The 15,331-nt window shown below is 41.1% G+C and overlaps 1 protein-coding gene across 10 annotated transcripts in view; it reads left to right on the forward strand.

Annotated features, from left to right (window-relative positions):
- Positions 1-15,331, forward strand: part of EPB41L2 (erythrocyte membrane protein band 4.1-like 2) — a 163,956-nt gene that overhangs the window by 138,495 nt on the left and 10,130 nt on the right. For all 10 annotated transcript variants that reach the window (XM_010834618.1, XM_010834617.1, XM_010834616.1 and 7 more), the window contains 3 exons: positions 248-346; positions 2,001-2,081; positions 6,669-6,774. In XM_010834618.1, coding sequence (XP_010832920.1) covers positions 248-346; positions 2,001-2,081; positions 6,669-6,773 — 285 coding nt within the window. In that variant the 3' untranslated portion in view covers position 6,774. The remainder of the gene's footprint in view (positions 1-247; positions 347-2,000; positions 2,082-6,668; positions 6,775-15,331) is intronic.

The raw sequence follows: 15,331 nt of genomic DNA on the forward strand, positions 1-15,331 counted from the left end.
CATCTTCTACTTCCATTCTCTTTTCTCTCTGCTCATGCATGTGCATTTAATCCTTCCCTTTACTCTTTAAATGCTAGCCAATCTATGATCAGTAAATCACCATTACAAACATGCAGGGGATTGGCAGCTAGCATTTTCTGCCAACTGCATAAATCTTAAAAGATGAGTGTTTGACGGGGAGGGGTCTTCTCTGAAAACAGAACGGAAGTTAAGCATTACTTTGTATTTTCCCCCTAAATCTCCAAAGATTGATGGCGGGGCTGGTGGTGACTCAGGCACGTTACTGACCGCACAGACCATCACATCTGAGTCCGTGTCGACAACAACAACCACACACATCACCAAGGTAAAGCAATCCAGAGAATGTACATTGCCAACAAAATCTTTTCTGAATTGTTTCTTTGTTCCTATTCACTCTTCAAATTTTTACACACAGTGCTCTGGAATAAACATGCATAGATTTAAAGTATGCAAGAAATTGGGCTCCACTGACATTTGTATTTAAACCAAATTGCAAATTTGTAAAGTACATGGGGTAAAAATATGTTCAAAATAGCTATACCTGAGAGAGCTATAAGAGCAGAAGAAACTTAAAATATAAGCATAGGTTTGGTAAGTACCAGTTAGCTCTCCTGACTGAAGCAAATGAGTGGAGACCGCCATTGGAAATTTTCACCAACTTATTCAAATAATGTAAGTTTCCCCCGTTGATTTAAGGTTCTAGTATGTGGATTTGGGGCATTTTTTCCAGATCATTCTCTTAAGCGTTTAACGTGTGATGACCAGTGATTCTTAAAATGTGGTCTCTGCACTGGCAGCAACGGTCTCATCCAGGGGCTTGCTAGCAGTGTGAATACTGTGGCCCCGGTCCAGATCTTCTAAACCCCAGGAGTGTTTAGGAAGCCCTCCAAGTGATTCCAGTGTATGCTGTGGTCACCACATTTCTAACCAAGCATTATTTTCCAGTAATGCCTGCTGCTTCTACTAGAGACTGAAGGTCCCAAATGTATCCCTTTTGCCCTCCTCACTCAATATTTCAACAACAAAAAAAACTTTGTAAATTAAAAAAGTCCCCCAAATGCATGATGGTATTGGTGTTCATTTTAAAGTGTATCTAGCTGTTAAAACCTAATGATCTCTGTGGTCAGCCCTGTGTCTTATACTTAGGTGTACTCACCCGTGACTGTGTAAATTTATCAGTGTTGTAGAGGTTGGGTCTGTGCTTTCTCAGGACTGTGCTATTTACTGATGGTTTAGAGTGTCAGAGCATATGATCTCTCAGCCTCTATCATGCCTGAGGCTCTGTCACCTTGCTCCAAGCCAGTGACTCTGTTCGGCAGTTTACCCAGAAGCTCCTGCTCCCGGGTCCCCTCCAGCCTTTGTTCACCCACGTTCTGTGTTCATGTCACAACCACATGCGGAATCAAATCAAACATTGGATGGAAGTCTTTCTATCACCCTCACCCATCTTACATATCTTAAAGCAAATCCAAGTTCTCTTTCTGTTATTGCACTAAACTAAATGAACAAAATTGCTATGGATTTGTATGAAGCCAGTAGAACAATCAGAGCTATAACATCAAGCAATTTTCCAAACGATGATTAGGAGTCCCTGTAAATTCTACATAAACCAAACAACTATTTCTTCCCTGCTTGCTTCTTTTCAAAATAATGGCCAATGGGAAATGAAGAAACTCAGGAAACTGTACTGAAATGTTCCAGTGGAACTGTTTGGATTAAATGACATCTATTGCATCCTGATCTCACCTGAATTATGCTGAGAGAGTTTTTAAGGTTGCTTTCAAATTGGATGATAGAATTCTACATTGAGTGTATAAATAAAGACATTTCTGGAGCATCAGTGTTCCCCACTCAGTGTCAATTGCCTAATGATTATCAGAAGGTCTAGCTAGGTGTGCTCCATTTGTGTTTTCTCTGATTTTGTGTAAACATGTTTTAGGGATTGCTAACCCCCCTCCCTTTTCCTTTATGACCTCTAGACTGTAAAAGGTGGAATATCTGAAACAAGAATTGAGAAACGCATCGTGATCACAGGAGATGCAGATATTGATCATGACCAGGTAAAGATCAGAGTATCTGCTTCTTTGACCATGCTTATTTTCTGAGTTTCTGTTGTGTCACATTCCTGTGTCACATCCCTTTTCCCAGTACCTCCTGGATGAATCCACCTCCTAGGCTTGGCATAAGGACGCTTCACAGCCTAGACACAGCCTGTCCTTTCAGCCTTCCTAACACTGAATTGCATAAAACATGGGTTGCTTTTTCATTTCCCACTAGCTTTACACACACCTTTGCGTCTAAATATTAAAAAATTTTGGCAACCTTCAGGCATTCATGTGCGCCTGATTTAACGGTAAGTCACCAGTTATAAGAAAATAAATGGCATTTTCATGACCTTGGCTTCAAAAAATAAGGAAAGCTGCTAAGTTTGACTTATGCCTGTCTTTAGGAACTTATCAAACACTTTAAATAGCATTAGAAAAGATGGGCTGTTTACCTCTAGGTGTTTTCCTCTAGTCATTACCATTATTGAGGGGTAGGAGAAGGTAGTATAAGGTCTCTTACAAAGTAAAAATTTACATGTACTCAGAAAAGACTTTTTAAAAGAATCATAGTGCTTCCGTTCTATTGTTGAGCAGAATGCATGCTTTTAAAAAGCAGGCAGTCAATGGAACCACTGTGACTTGGAGAGTTGTTTTAATTTTAGACTGCAGTGCCAAGTGGTTTTGAGAATTTTTTGTCTTATTATATTCTGAGTGATTTTTATCTCAACTTTAGAGGAGACCAAGCTTTTTTCCTTTTACAATAATTTGAGGAAAAGGAAATGTTCAATTGGCCATCTCAGTTGAGAAGTAAGAACAAATGATAGTTAACCCAGCTTTGAACACTATTGGACTTGGGAAAGAGCATTTTAGAGAACAAAATTTCTCGTTTAAGAAGGGCTCACTGTATGTGGCAAAAGAGGAGTAGGTTTTCTTCTATGCCTAGAAAGAAAATTATTCTTTTTTTAAAAACTACTGTATACATAATTTTACTTACATATTTCCTAATGTATTTTTTAAAATTCCATGAGAGTTCTTAGAGGCCCTGACTCTTATTTTGACTTAGTAGTGGGGATTCCTCGTATATGACCGTATATGTCTCTTCATTACTGGGAAGTGAATTACCTGTGTGGAGACCAAGCCTCTGGTTTCCTATATAGAGGACTAATTCTGCTTCTCTTCACTAGGATAGTGTTGAATTGCTCTGACCTTAAGTTTGAATAAACCCTGTGCTTAGTCTGTTTCCCCCTGGGACTCCTCCTCAGCCTTTGCTGAATGTGTGCTGGGCAGGAGCCTACATTCTTTGGCATGATGAAAGGTGGGAATCCGTGCCTTCTCTCAGCTTTTGTTTCTTCTGTGCTCTCTCTCCACTGAACTAGGCCTTTCAGGCTTTAAAATGCCACTTTTTCTCGTGATAGATTACTCTCAGGTTTTATTTTATGTGTGTTTCTTTGTCCTGTTTTAACTTGAAAACTAAAATCTAGATGATACTGCTTCTGAACAGCAGATATTAAAAACACAGCATGAAATGTCAGTTCCAAAATAACACACATTCCTAACTCTTCCGTTAAAAAAGAGTCCTGATGATGCATCACAGCTTTAGATGTTGCTCTGAGGACACACACCTTGTGTGTATGATGTTCGGTTTTAGCCCATTTTAAAACAGAGGAGGGAGGGGGAAGGATAAATTAGGTCGGGATTAACACACACATTACTTTATATAAACAGATAAACAACAAGGATCTGCTGTATAGCACAGGGAACTATATTGTGTCTTGTAATAAGCAATCTGAAAAATAAGATAAGAATCTGAAAAAGAATGGATATATATATCACTTTCTGTACATCTGAAACTAACACTAATAAGAATCTGAAAAAGAATGGATATATATATCACTTTCTGTACATCTGAAACTAACACAACATTGTAAACCAGCTATATACTCCAGTTTAAAAAAAAAAAAAAACCCTGAAAATGAGGTCAGATATCCAAATGAAGAGAAATTTAGCCTTTTCATAACTTTTAATGAAAAAGTTAAAAGTTTTAAACTTTTTTGAGTAAATGTAATTGTGGCTTCTGCTGTGCTTGTTATCCAAAGCTCATGGTGTATTTGCTTTCCCCTTAAAGCCTGTGAATGAGACTATGAAGCTATTTAAAAGTAAAGGAGGAAAATCACTTCCCTGGCAAAAACTGAGGTTGATCATGCAGTGACTTTCATGTCATTGGCACCTTTTTCAGTTCCTTGCCCACATTAGAAGAATTTTAATAGTGGAAGGAAATCCTTCATCTGAGCAAGATAGGAAAAAAAGGAATCTTTTTTTGTGTTGGCAAATGAAAGAGGCATGCTTCTATAGAAACTCGCTTTGCAAGTTCTACACCTGATGGCTCTCAGCTCTGAACCAGGGAGAGAGAAACAAGATGGCAGAGTTTCCTTTCTAATAAAATAACTTCTCAAATTGGCAATGTGATGTGATAGCTTTCTCAGTCTTGATTGTTGCTATAATACACTAACATTTTACAGTACTTTATTATATGTACTGATGTTATGGAAGGAAAGGAACTAAAGGAAGACTGATTTCAAATGCATTTGAAGATGATAATAGCAGTTTTCCATTTTCCATTCTTTTCGGCTAATTAAAGTGTGTTTCGTGTATTCCACTTTCTCTTGGGTATCATGTATATTTCCTCTTTAACAAGTGCACTGGTTTAATGTAGGCAGATCTTTGTGAAAGAAAGTGAAAGTGTTGGTTGCTCAGTTGCATCCGATTCTTTGCAATCCCATGGACTGAGGCCCTCCAGGCTTCTCTGTCCATGGAATTCTCCAAGAATACTGGAGTGGGTTGCCATTTCCTTCTCCAGGGGATCTTCCCGACCCAGGGATCAAACTTGGGTTTCCTGCATTGCAGACAGATTCTTTATCATCTGAGCCACCAGGGAAGCCCAGACAGACCTTTGTAACGAACATAAATTCAAAGTGTCTGAGAAGTTGGTTGTAGCCACGTTGGCCCCCATCAGAGTTGGCCTTTCTCAGATGGGATTCCACACCAGCCGGGAGTAGATCAGGTGTTCATTGTTGAGTCTCTCCCTTCCCTCTGCACAGGCACACAGACTTAGAGGCCCCCTGCTGTACTGGGTATCCTTCCCCATTCACATGGCAGTCGGCACACGGCAGCACTTTCTGTCCTGCTCTGAGACCAGGTCCCCACTTCACTCTCACCCTCCCGGCTGCCTGCTCTCCCCATGTGACAAGCAGCTGTGCTGCGGCTCAAATGGAAGCCTGATCCCCTTAGTTCTCTCTTGTCCCAACACAGGTGAGTTGCCAGAATTTGTTCCCCAGTATGAACTGAAGCACCTTCAAGTGCCTTCCAAGCTGAGTAAAAATTTGCAGAGTAAAAAACAATCTTTTGTTAGCTTTATCTTTCTTTGTGGACAGAGGCTCAGGGTTTTGTTCTGTAACCTTCCAGCTGACAGAAACAGTGTTGCAAACAAGAAATGCAGTTGTCCTTGAAGGCAGGTGACAGAGTCACAAGAAAATTCTGCTGCTTTTTTCAAAGGCCTGTTTTCCTGATGAGATACAACTCTCTCTCTCCTAGTAGGACTTCTTTTTTTGTTTTCCAGTTCTGTGCTAGAAGAGTACTGTTCTGTGTGGGTTTTCTTTTACTTTCTCCCTAAGACCTCTTTAAACACCTTTCCCTCTGATAGGATCTTTCCACTTTGTATATAATGTATATATACAGTTTACTTTCTGATCAAGCACAGAGAAACCTTGTCTGCATTCTCATAGCCAGGTCTAGGAAAGAGCCCATGAAGCAATGGAATGGCAGCTCAGGTCCTTCTCCGGCCCTGCAGCCCCCCAGGAGGATGGCCCTGAGAGAGCCGATTAATCTTTGCACCTTCGCTGTTTGCATGTAAAAGAGGGAGCCGTATTTTCTTATCTAAAGATTAGTCTCTCTCTTTAGCTTTTAACTGATTGTTGTCATTGTTGCTTGCAGTGTTAATCGTTCTGTGTCCTGGAAGTTGATAGATATTTTTCCCACAACGTTCCTCAAGCAATTACTGAGAGCCTAAGAGGGAAAAGATGAGCTGAGCCTGGTCCTGTGCTGGGGGGCGTGTTGGGGGTGGGTGGGTGGGTGGGTGGGTAAGGCAACTAGATAACTACAAGTATCACTAGAGTGTGGAGGGCAGACAGCATGCCGGAGGCTTTACCTCATTCCTTCAGTCCATACAGCAGGCCTTAACGTGATCTTTACAATCTCAGCGTCAGTGTCAGGTAATGGATGAAAATTCTGAGGTCAGAGAAGATCTGTTTTCTCCATGTCTCATGCTGTCAATGCCAGGCTGGGTGGAATTCAGGGCCTGAGTGTTTCTCCTCCATGAATTGTTATCTGGAAATGGATGGGAGAAATGGGAAATCTGGGGAAATGAGATGGACTCTCTAAAATGAACAAGGAGGCCATTTCAGATCTTCTTGCTTCCTCAGATAAAGCAGTGAAAGCATCGCTTTTTGCTGGAGGCTGGAACGCAGGTGATGGGTATGCTTGTGCATTGCTACCCCGAAAAAGAACCTCTTTCTCTGCTCACCACGCTCTCTCCTGACCCTGCAGGCGCTGGCCCAGGCCATCAGGGAAGCCAGGGAGCAGCACCCCGACATGTCGGTCACGAGGGTGGTGGTGCACAAAGAAACCGAGTTGGAGGAGGGGGAAGAGTAAGGTAAGAGCCCTGTCGCCTGTGCTGTGTCCCTGCTGAGTAATGCGAAAGGTGACCTGCATTCAGTTAATTATAAACTCTGGGGATCAATGGGCATCATGTGGTGTTGATAACTGCCATGTGTCGAGAGCTGCTGATAGTCAACATTTATATGTTTCTGTCCTATTTTGTAAAGCACATTAGTATAAGTTATCTGAATGTTCACAGTGACCCTCTGAGAAAGATGCTATTGCCATTGTTTAGATGAGGGACTTTTATTGTAGGGGCCCAAGGGCAAGATGAGTTAAGTCTTTTAAATGTGGACATTAAGAATAATTGTGTATCAGAGAAGGAACCATAAAGTGAAGGCTTGCTTTGACTACAGAAATATGTACAATTTGAGCCAAACCAGCAAAAACAAAAGTAAAGGGTAAGTGATACAGTTCAGTATGCTTGGCAGAGAAAGGAACATATTGTCATTTATGTGTCATCAAAAAATGTCAACACTTAGGTGAAAAGGCCTTCCCTTGTGGCTCAGCTGGTAACGAATCTGCCTGCAATGTGGGAGACCCGGGTTTGATCCCTGGGTTGGGAAGATCCCCTGGAGAAGGGAATGGCTATCCACTCCAGTATTCTGGCCTGGAGAATTCCATGGATTGTATAATCTATGGGGTCACAAAGAGTTGGACACAACTGAGTGACTTTCACTTCACTCACTTAAGTTAAAAAAAAAAAAAAAGAGAGCAGAGGATTAAGCAAGTAAACCATGTAGAAACATAAGCAAAAAGTGTTTAGCCTCATTATTTCCTAAATCAGTACAAATGAAAAATTCACTTCTAAATGTGGCAAAGTTTATATTAGTGAGAGTTAGGGAGGTTGTGGGAGGGAAACTATACTTACGCTGGTGTATAAATTAGTAATATTTCCTGGAGGGCAATTTGACAAAACCTTATATTAAACCTGCTTACCACTTGAACTACTGTGAGGAGTTTCTTAAATAATCAGGGATGTATACAAATACTTATCTTCAGGACTATCACATTTTTATATATGCTAGCAAGAAATTTGAAGCCATCTAAATGGCCAGCAGTAGGGAGTGGTTATACATTGTGCTGCTTCCATGTGATGACAAAAATGCATATTGCTGTTAAAAGCAGTGTTAAAGAATTCTTAAAAAAGGGGTAAGTGTTCCTAATTGTGTATGTATTAGGATTTTGAAAAACAGGTTTTATTATACAGCACATATAACTGAGATTGAATTTTTGTTTTTAAAGTGATCCATACACTGATCAATTGAGAGAGAGGTCCCCACAGGAAGGGCGTGTCACAGACCACGTCTTCCTCATCGTGGCAAGGCCAAATGTTCTCCCATCGCGGGAAGTGAGGGGTCCTACCAGAACACAGCCTCCCTTCTGACTTACTCATTTTTGCCAATGTGGTAGATAGATATGAAACGATGTACAACTTATGACATATAGTGACGTGTAACTTAATGCCATATAACTTTCTTGGTTTTACTGCTTCTGAATAGATTCTGAATACTAATCTTCTGTCAATTTTATGTGTTGCAAGAATCTTCAGGTTTGTGGTTTATCTTTTATTATTAATAGAGGTCAATATGTTAATATACTGAATGTAGCATTTAATATATTAATGTAGTTGAGCCATCACACTTTCCTTTATGGCGTATGCTTTTTCCATACCCTGAGGTGTTAAAGATATTTTCAATTCAGAAATTTCAATGTTGCCTTTCATGAATCAGTCCTTAATCTATCTGAAATTTTTTCTGTGTGATTAGAAAACTGATTTGTTTGTAGCCAATGCTCCAGCCCTCTACTGAACAGCCGACCCTTGCCCCCATGTAGTCTGCAGGTCAGAGAGCAGGTTTTTTACAAGCGTGGGTGTGTTTCTGAGCACACTCATTTCCATCAGTCTGTGCCTACCCCTACTCCAGTGCCATATAGCTTTAAAATTAGAATTTATATCTGGTAGGATAACACCCCCCCAGTTCTTTTTCTTCAAGAATATCTTGGCTGTTCTGGATTATTCTTGGTACCTTGTATTCACTTGTGCAGTGAATACGCTGCGCACACACACACACACACACACACAGCCTTTGAAGTATGCCTGTCTCAGAGGTCATCTTTTATAAGCATCCTCGTTAAACAGATTTAGGTGGTTAAAGTATAAATTCACATGTAAGGTGGGTAAGCTAGACAAATTTAGGAAGATTCATTCAGTCATTGAAAAGATATTTAACAAGTGCCAAAAGGTGAGAGGGTAGCTTAGGCAGTGAGAGTTCGGATTGTCCATTGGTAGACAAGAGTCATGGTCCCCTTCCTTCGGAAGGGTCCACTCCAGGAGGGGAGGCATCAATATTAACAAATAAACAAAGTGTAATTGCATATCTCACAGATGCTCTGAAGGAAATAATATGAGGGAACAAAGTAGAGGGTTTGAACTGTTACCAGATTAGGCAATTACTTGGGAAGCTCAGCTTTGAGTTGAAATCTGAAGGACAAATGAGAGCTACCTCAGTGTGTCTCAAAGTCATTTTAGCACCTCCATTCCCAACTGGCCACACCACTTGTTCCTGAACAATTTCCTTTGCTGATGACTGTCGGGGCTGGGAAGAATGTGTTTCCACTGCTTCAGCTACCCTCTGGCTGCCCTGCCAGAATCCCACAGAGGCAGCAGGTCAGTGGGGACAAAGAGCAAGACCAAGACAGTGTTTCAACATCAGAGAAGAAGAAAGTATTGTTTGTGATGTATTGGCCCCGTCTCCCTTTTCAGGTGTGAAAAGCTCTCCTCCTGATTTAACCTGACCTCTTCCTTTGGAGTAGTCTGACCTCTTGATCAAGCATTGAAAATGGGGTGTGGAGGATGGAAAGATGGTCAAAGAACAACATGCAGACAGAACTCCCAGTCTGCCTCCCCTAGCCGGACATTTGAGGCTGAGGAGCTAAATGCAGCTCCATGAACAAGAAAATACTTCAGAGGAGCACTTCCCTAAATCTTTGCATTGTTTTTATGTCCTCTTAAGGACTACTCTCCCTTACCATCTTATCCTAACTGCGTACTTATGAGGTTTCGGATAGATACACAATGTTACTGACCTTGTCTCCACTAGAATGATGTCCGAAAATGGTCCTAATGAGGAGGGAGAAGAACCCAGGCTTGGTGGGGTGATCTGTGTGGACTCAGAAAGAATGAGCCCCAGGAGGGGGAGCTCCCAGTCCTGCTTCAGCTGGCACCATCAGCTCTGTGAACTCAGACTTCAAATGAGCCTCTCAGACTCCTTGAGTAATCATTGATGTAGGATGAAAAAGTGAATGACACCTCCTTTTTGCTGACAGCAGTGGATAGCCAAAGGATGAAATGATGGAGCTGTCTCTCATCTATTCAGTCATTTTGTTCTCTCTGTTGTTGTTCATTATTCACATATGCTGGAAGGCTCGTTAGTGTTAACTGCTGTTTTACCATGGAGATTTCAAATCAAACAAGGTCTGCACTCACAGCAGAATAGTCTCAAGTTTTCTGATAGGTTCTGCACTGGATTTGGTGGGAACAGAGACAAGATCTCAGAATCAGGATGGGGCATCAGAGATGGCTTCTCTTGAATGTCACGGTGAATCAGAATTGGCCCAATGAAGAAAGGAGTGGAAGGGGGCCATCCACGAGCCAGCATGATCTGATTTTGTGAACCCAGCACTCCAGGAATTGTGCAAAATGCTGTGCAGCTGCCTTGCAGGGCACTTGTAGGAGAGTCATGGGAGATGAGCGGGGCAGAGAGGCAGAGGCCTGATCATAAATAGTCGTAGTAGCCGATCAGAAGAGGCTGAAGTTTATCCTGAAAAGCTATGGGGTATTCCTTTGTATTTGAGAAACAGTAAGGAGATAAAGTTTGTGACTTGTTGACTGCATGAGGATATGGAAGTTAGTGAGTTGGGAGGATGCAGGAGCTGGGGAGAATCCCAGATAATGCCCAGGTTTCTGTCTTGGGCAAATGCGTGGTTGGTGGTACCTGTGATTTTAGTCATAGAACACATGAGTTTTATTTTTCATTTGTCATGTGCAATATGGCCGGTTCTCTCCGTGTAGTTGTCTTAAAGCAAAAGCGTATGTTCTTGTTGTCATTGTCGGGTACTGTAGGAGAGGCCAACTGTCATGGAAATTATAGTGGAAGCTTGGATGTGAATGTATAAGGCTCCGATTTACATGTACACACATAGGATATGCTTAATTGGAAATTTACCAGATAGTCTGAGTGTCAAGAGAAAGTGTAACAGCAGCTTTGCAGGGCTCAAATCCAATCATAGTTGTGTGATGTGGACAGCTTATTTTATTTCACTGTGTCTCAGTTCTGCCATCTGTAAACTGGGGGAGACAATAGAAGTTACAGATGTAGAATTTGTTAATAAGACACATTGTAAGAACTTTTTGTAATGCAGAAGGCCAGCCATGAATCCTTTTGTTCTTAAAAAGTCAAATAACAATTTAGAATTTTCCACCCCAGAAATGCTGAGTTTGAGATGCATGTGGAATATCTCCATGGAGAGGTCCAGGAAGTAGCCAAGAGCTTTCAGAGAGAGACAGACCACTGCAGGCTTCAAAACAGGAAGTGGACACATCTGAATGTGTCGTCCACTGATGAAGCCTTTGGTTTGAGTGTCGCTACCCAGGACCAGGTAAGAGAGTTGGGGCCTGGGGACCAGAGGAGCTCTAGGAGGAGGAATCAGATGGCAAGAAGATAGGAACAGGGAGGAAAGGGTGCCACAAAAGCTGCAAGAGAAGCTAACTCCAAGAAGGAGAGCGTAACCAAGCATTAAATATGGCAAAGAAACCAGGCACATACATGTTCCTTTGGAATTGGTGGTCCAGAGTCAGCCTGAGGGCTTTGTCAGCGCTACTTCAGTCACGTAGTGGAGAGGGAGCCGATAACAGGTTGAGGAAACAGGATTTACACAGAGTGATTTCAGGAAGTGGGAAAGCTCAGTAATTGGGCCTTTTGCTTTTCCATCCACCTTGCCTGCCTTCATCTGAGAAGCCAGAGAGTGTCGGTCTGACAGAGCCACCAAAGCTAGTGCGGTGCTCACTAAAAACCTGGCACATGCCTCATTCCTTTGAGCCTGTCCGATGGCCCCTGAGTTCCAGGCCCCGACCGACCCACAGTAAATAACTCTGAGTTAGCGGTGTTGCTCTCTGGGCTGGCATGCATCCATGAACACCAGTTTCTAAGCAAGATGATATTGTGTTCCAACCAGCATTTCAGAGTCAGGGTGATGTTCACGGTTTCAAAATGAACTTGAAAATCCAAACAGGAAATTAGCATCAAGTGTCTAACTACTTGGACAGGAGAGAGTGACAGTGCTGGCTGAACAGAGCTCCAACGGATCACAAGCTACTCACCTACATGTGAGTGTCTCTCTGTCCTTGAAAGAGAAGCACCAGCCTATTAGCTTCCAGATGACTCTTCTCAGTTCAAGAGCCAGGGATGTTTCAGGCATATCAGTTCCCATTGTATTTATTGCGTTCTTATTTTATTCTGTTTACCTAGTTGTACTAGTCTTACACCCCCAAATTAGCGTTTTATTACAGCTTAGTTTTCAATGCAAGTTAAACCTAAAATGGAGACTTCTACATAGAAATGAAAAGTCAGTTTGGATTTAGTGTGTTTCAGGCACTGCCAGTTTTCACTGTGGAACGCTGTAGAATGTTCCATTTAACATTTGTGAATCCGGCAGGTGCTACCAATGAGTTACTTGCAGTATATTTGAACTTCCCCACAGAGGGGCAGTGGGTGCCTCTGCCACTGTGCATACATTAGCACCTGGGAGTCTTGATTCCCCAGGGTTTGCTCTAGGACAGAATCATCATTGACTGTTGTTTTTCCAAATGAAGCTCTGTGTTTTTTCTGGTAATAAAAAAGGAGAGGCAATCATAATTTTTTGAAAGGGGAAGATGGTAGAAAATGTAAGTGACCCATGATCATTCCGCTCCTGGAGACACAGTCCCTTTCCACAGTGTATATGTGTGTGAACACGCTCAGATGCACTCGCTCGTGTGTTTTCATGTCTCTGTGCATTTAGGTCAATCCTGTTGATTCTGTCTATCCTATCTATCTGGCGTTTTTCTCCATGGTACAGGGTCTTCACAGTACATTGTAGGTAACTTTGCCCATCATTATCTCATCAATTTCCAACAGCCATCGAATGGACACAGGACAGCTTCCTTGACCCTCATTAATGGCTATTTAGACTAATTTCTCAGTTTTCATGAGTAAATGCACAGCTACAAGTATTGTAGTTGTATGTACATTTTGAGGCCATTAATTTCATTGTTTCTCTAGGACAAATTTTTAGAAATTAGAGTTGGTGTGCCACCAAACACCAAGTTTCTTCTTGACATCTTTCCCATCTGTCTTCCTTAGAGGTTCTGCAGAGTTAGACACCCATTAGCAGCTTAAGAGTCTCCCGGTTTCCCCGCACACTCACCAACACTAAAGATTGTATGATATTTAAAAAATCTTTGCCAACCTGGTGAGGAAAGAGCATTTGTGCCCTCCCTTTTTTAAACTGTGAGGATAGAGTATTTTTAAATCACTATTTTTCATTGCTAGGGAATACACGTATTTGCACATATATGTGTATACATATGTGCACATGAACACAATTTGCATTTCTTTGAATTGCCATTTTGTGTCCTTTGTCCAACCCTTTGTGACCCCATGAACTGTAGCCCACCAGGCTCCCCTTTCCATGGAATTCTCCAGGCAAGAATACTGGAGTGGATAGGCATTCCCTTCTATTCAAGTGTTTATCATCTTTGATCTCTTACAGAACTGTTAAGAATATTAATCCCTTAGTCACAAATGCTGGATGTTTTCTCCAGTTTTTCATTATAATTGAGAATTTTAAATGGCTCTAAAAAGAGAGGGTGAGGACAAGACAAAATTAACAAATTGGAGACACACAGACCATATCCAGAGTTTTGGTTTGTTTTTCATCCCAAACAAACTTGAATGTTTAGCATGTTATAGAACTTGAATTATTGATGCTTAAAATGGGAAGATACCCAGTGATTCTAAAAACATCAGAGCCTGCTTTCTCTCAAGGCCACAGTGGCTCAGTAGGTGCTGCCACTTTAGGGGGAGGACAAGCCCTCCAGGTCTCCTTCCCATCTCTTCATTTTGGGGTCCTGGTACTTGTCTCCCTACTTAGATGTTACCCACCCCCAACCCAGCCTTTGAGAAATATGGAGGTGGTGACTTTATTATATACCCTAGTGCAGGGGTGTATTGTAGAGGATAGAAATTAAAAGAATATTTAATCTAAAACTTCACATAGAGCATCTTCTTTTCCCCCACAACCCTAGAGATTGAAGTAATTTGTCATAGGTCAGTTCTAGGCAAGAATCATAAAATACCATCATGTGTAGAGCTGAGTATATTTTCATTTGTCTAATGTTAGACATCCCAGATACTAGTTTTTAAATAGTAATTTTAAATTTTAATGTAATTTTGTGGGTGGCTTAGGAGGGAATTTTGCTGGGGGGATAAATTAATAAGTCTCTGTATGTTCTTAAGATATTCCTGTGTTCATGAGGATTATATTCCCAGGACATGTTCGCCCTACATTTATTTTACTGTCATACATCAAAATACTTTAGTTATTAGCATTAGAGCAAAATGAGAATCTGGTCTTGTTCTGTCTGCTAGGGCACATGTGGCTCTTGAGCATTTGAAATGTGGCTATTCCCAATTGAGCTGTCCTGTAAGTGTAAAATAACAGACGGAATGCTGAAAAGGTAAAAAAAAAAGAATGTTAGTAAATGAGGGAGTTGAGTCTGGAGATGAATTCTTTTGATTCCCATTAACTTTCCTATTTAAGGAAAATACAAAACAAATACTGAGTGAGTTTTAGTCATATATATTTCAAAACTGTTTTTCTAAACAATAAAAGAGTTTTGTTACGGTTTTTTTTTAAGTACAACTTTTATTTTGTTTGATTTGATTAATTTTTCTCATCCCCACTTGTGAACCTATGATTGACAATATTGATGTAACCTTACCATAGTCCACTTGTTATTTAAAAGAAGCTTTAAGATTTTGTGGAATGCTTTCAAATCAAGTTCTTACAAGATTCGAAGTCGGCAGAGTGAACCAAAAGACCTGCCTCTCCCTTTAGGGCCAAATACTAACTACTCTTAGAAATCTTTGTCAAAGCTTCAGAGATTCAGGAACACCATTTTTTAAAGAACTGAGAGTCCTCCTGGGATATTTCAGAAGTAGTTATTCAACAAAAGAGAGCAGGAAAATGAGCCTGAAATTTTTCCACTTAAATCAGCAGATGAAACTGACGGTGAGGACAGGCCAGTAATGCTTTGTTCCCGGAGATATAATACCATTCTGTTTGTGTTTTCCCTCCCAAGCTCTTGCCTTTCAGCCTTGCCTTGTGGGTTAGTCCCTGTTACTTCATTCATGGATTCATTAATGTATATTGGGAACATACCACATTCAAGGGACTGTACTAGTTGTGAGAAAAGTAAACGCATAGGAACAAGTAGGCAAATAACATACATG

This window comes from Bison bison, unplaced genomic scaffold, assembly GCF_000754665.1.
Source record: "Bison bison bison isolate TAMUID 2011002044 unplaced genomic scaffold, Bison_UMD1.0 scf7180017864035, whole genome shotgun sequence".
In the NCBI taxonomy this organism is placed as follows: domain Eukaryota; kingdom Metazoa; phylum Chordata; class Mammalia; order Artiodactyla; family Bovidae; genus Bison; species Bison bison.